The sequence below is a fragment of the Bubalus bubalis genome, chromosome 24 (assembly GCF_019923935.1).
Source record: "Bubalus bubalis isolate 160015118507 breed Murrah chromosome 24, NDDB_SH_1, whole genome shotgun sequence".
NCBI lineage: Eukaryota > Metazoa > Chordata > Mammalia > Artiodactyla > Bovidae > Bubalus > Bubalus bubalis.
Window position 1 is genome coordinate 3,889,785 of NC_059180.1, and position 3,290 is coordinate 3,893,074.

A 3,290-nucleotide genomic window follows, 5' to 3' on the forward strand; every position below is an offset into this window, starting at 1 on the left:
GAATAAAACTTTATTATGTTAAGCCCCTGAAACTGCAGGTCGTTTGCCCCCACAGCCAGCACCCATCACCCTCATTAATACACTAGCCAAGTTGATGACCCCATGCTAGTCATCAAGCCTGCCCTCAAAATTCCATTATGACAATTGGTCAACTTCAGCTCTCATGTCACAGGGATGGACAATCATCTGGACCAACCCCTCCATCCCCTAGCAGGCTGTCACCTGCTCCCCTGCCTTTGTTAGCCAGGGTCCTACCGCACAGTGCTCATACACTCAGAGGGCTTCAGGTAGGAGTACATGATGTGATTGCAAGATATTAATTGCCCAGTTGGGCTCAGTCTCCTCAGTCCTGAGTGGCCGGATGTGTCGGGATAGACTTGGCCTGGAGAGAGGAAGACAGCAGCCAATTTTAAACTGATGTCTGGGTCTTCCCAATCAATCGCTGCCTCCCCACATTTGCTCTCCTTGGCGGAGGCCACTTCCCCAACTCCTAACACATCCTGAATGAAGAACCTCTTAAAGCATTCTGATGAAATTTTACTATGGCAATGAGTAATTTTGTTAGGGCTGCCATAAAAAATACCACAGACTGGGTGGCTTAAAGAATAGACATTTGTTTTCACACAGTTTTGAAGGCTGGCAAATCTGAGGCCAAGGTGTCGGCAGAGCTGGTTTCTCCTGAAAGCCTCTGTCCTTGGCGCTGTGTCCTCCCATGGACTTTCGTCCGTACACATGAGTTCCTGGTCGTCCCTCTGTGCAGATGTCCTCTTCCTGTAGAGACACCAGTCAGATTGGGTTAGGGACCACTCTACCAGCCTCATTTGAATTTGACCATCCCTTTTAAGACCTTATCAGCAAACACAGACACATTTTTGAGGTACAAGAGTAGGGAATTCAACATGTGAACTTGAGGGGATGAAATTCAGCCCATAACCGACTGGATTCATTTTGTGGTGTTTGCAGTCATGGTTGATAAAAGCCTCTTCTTATAGGGGAAGTCTGATCAACTACAACATACCCTTTTTAAAATAATAATTATTTATTTATTGGCTGTGCTGGGTCTTCATCTCTGTGTGTGGGCTTTTTTAGTTGTGGTGAGCGGGGCTACTCCCTGGTTGTCTTGTGCAGGCCTCTTATTGCCGTGGCTTCTCTTGCTGCGAGGTGCAGGCTCTCGGATGCAGGGGTCTCAGTGCTTGTGGTGTGTCGGCTCAATAGTTGCAGCTCAAGGGCCCCAGAGCTTGGGTTCGTTAGATGTGGCCCACTGGCTGAGTCTGTGGGGCATGTGGGATCTTCCTAGACCAGGGATCGAACCTGTGTCCTTTGCACTGCAAGGCGGAGTCTTAACCACTGAACCACCAGGGAAAGCCCACAACGTACTCTTAACAGGGAACGGGGGTTGGGCTGGATGTTTCCAAAATTTGCTAGAAGAAAAAAATTAGGAGAAAATCTACATAACCTTGGCTTTGGGGATGGGTTTCTAGATACAACACCAAAAGCATAATTTCCCCCACCCCCAAATTTTAATAAACTGGATTTTATTCAATTTTAAAACTTTGCTCTGGGACTAACATTGTTTGTTTTTTGTTTTTTTTTTAAGTACCAAGGATCTTTATTCTTAGGTCTGATATTTAATCTGTGGCTGCAGATAATATGTCACTATTTAGAGAATAAAAGGTCCCATTATCTTCATTCAAGTCTTCAGCCACAAAGTTACACCTTATTCTCATACAAGATAAGGGTTGGTAGGGGATTAAGGAGGTACACTGAGGATAAAAGCAAAAGGGAACAAACACTTTTACAAGCATAGCGTCCCAGTTACTGTGAAGGTTACGTTTCAGGTTAATTTACAAAAGTAGTGACAGAACCATGATTTCAGTGAAAATCAACACATTATACCTTTTAAAAAACCAGAAATACTACGTCAGGCAAGCATGCGAAATTCAGAGTATAAAAAAATGCAAGGGCTGGCTGCCAAAACAGATATGTCCCTCAGAAAGAGGGATTTGAAAATGCTGCACAGAACCAAAGGAATCAGAAGCTGAATTAGCACACCCATTTCCTCAGTTTATATATGAGGCAAGTGGGCAGACATTAACTGGTAAAGCTTACTCAGCCACATTAAGAATGTATAGACATCCAATTCCTGGTGCTATCCGCAACTACATGTATCTAAAATACAAGGAGGTAAATATCCAGAATACATCAAACCCACTGATTTAAAGAAAACACTTCAAGGGAGGGGGTGAAGTTGTTATTATAGCATAGCAGCACATTACACATATTTAAGAGATTAAATGGAAAGAAATAATCTCTTAATGCTCAGTTTTGATCAACACAAGTTTCCAGCCAACTTTCTGATGTAGAGCAAAACAAGTATATTCTTGAGTTTTCTTTTACATTTTTTGGGGCCTATCTTTCAAAACTGAGCACCTGGTATTTTTAATGGAAGTAATGGGATGTTATACATACATTCTAATCACACATTTTAAGAATAAACAAAATGCATATTTCAGTAATTCATAGTGTATTTATAAAATGAAAAGCTCTCTATCAAAATACACTTTCCACTGGGAAAAATAAATAAAACAGACAAATAGATCTACACAAAGTAAAAATTAACTTTGGTAGACTTCACTGTGGAGAACAGTCCTTAACAAGCTTATCTGCCCTTACTCCCCCAGAGCCGATCATCTTCTGAGTTAAGATTTTAAAAATATGTTTTAATTGAGATCATTATGTTGACATTTGTTTCTCCTTCCACATCATCTTCAGCCAAGCCCTGAGCACTTAACAATTCTCTGACTAATTGTTGGGAGCTTAGTCGGAAGCATCTGGAACACTGGTGGCGGAAGAGTTTGTTGCCACACTTGCAGCACCTGCTGTGGCCGTCCACACACAGCAGTCGCATTTGTCAGATGGTCCACACCCTTCTCATACTCACCTTGAGCTAGTAATCCTTCACCAAGCTGTATTTCTTCTAGAAAGAATTTCTGAACGGCTTCAGCATCTTTAAGGTCAGGTAACTTGGAAAGCCCAGCTCTCTCCTTGGCAAGCTTCTGTTTCTTTCTTCGTTCTCGCAGCCTGTCCTTGAAGTTGGGGTCACTCCGTCTCTTGCGGTCGAAGTAAATGCAGTAACCAATGAAAAGGGCCCCGCACACGCCGGCGGCGATGGCGCTGTTCCGGCCCACCATCTTCTCTCCACCGAGGAGCCCGGTCGGCTGCGGCGGGGCCCGCAAAGAAGCCGTTGACCGCGAAGCCTCGGTTCCGAGTGCGCGGCGCAGTCCAGACGC

At 44.0% G+C, this 3,290-nt stretch overlaps 1 protein-coding gene across 1 annotated transcript; it reads right to left on the reverse strand.

Annotated features, from left to right (window-relative positions):
* On the reverse strand, nucleotides 1-3,290 carry LOC123465346 (mitochondrial import receptor subunit TOM20 homolog). The gene is made up of 2 exons (XM_045164312.1): nucleotides 2,942-3,290; nucleotides 1-771 (listed from the first exon to the last, which is right to left on the reverse strand). The coding sequence occupies exons 1-2, from the start codon at nucleotides 3,189-3,191 to the stop codon at nucleotides 620-622; spliced, it is 402 nt and encodes a 133-aa protein (XP_045020247.1). The 5' UTR covers nucleotides 3,192-3,290; the 3' UTR covers nucleotides 1-619.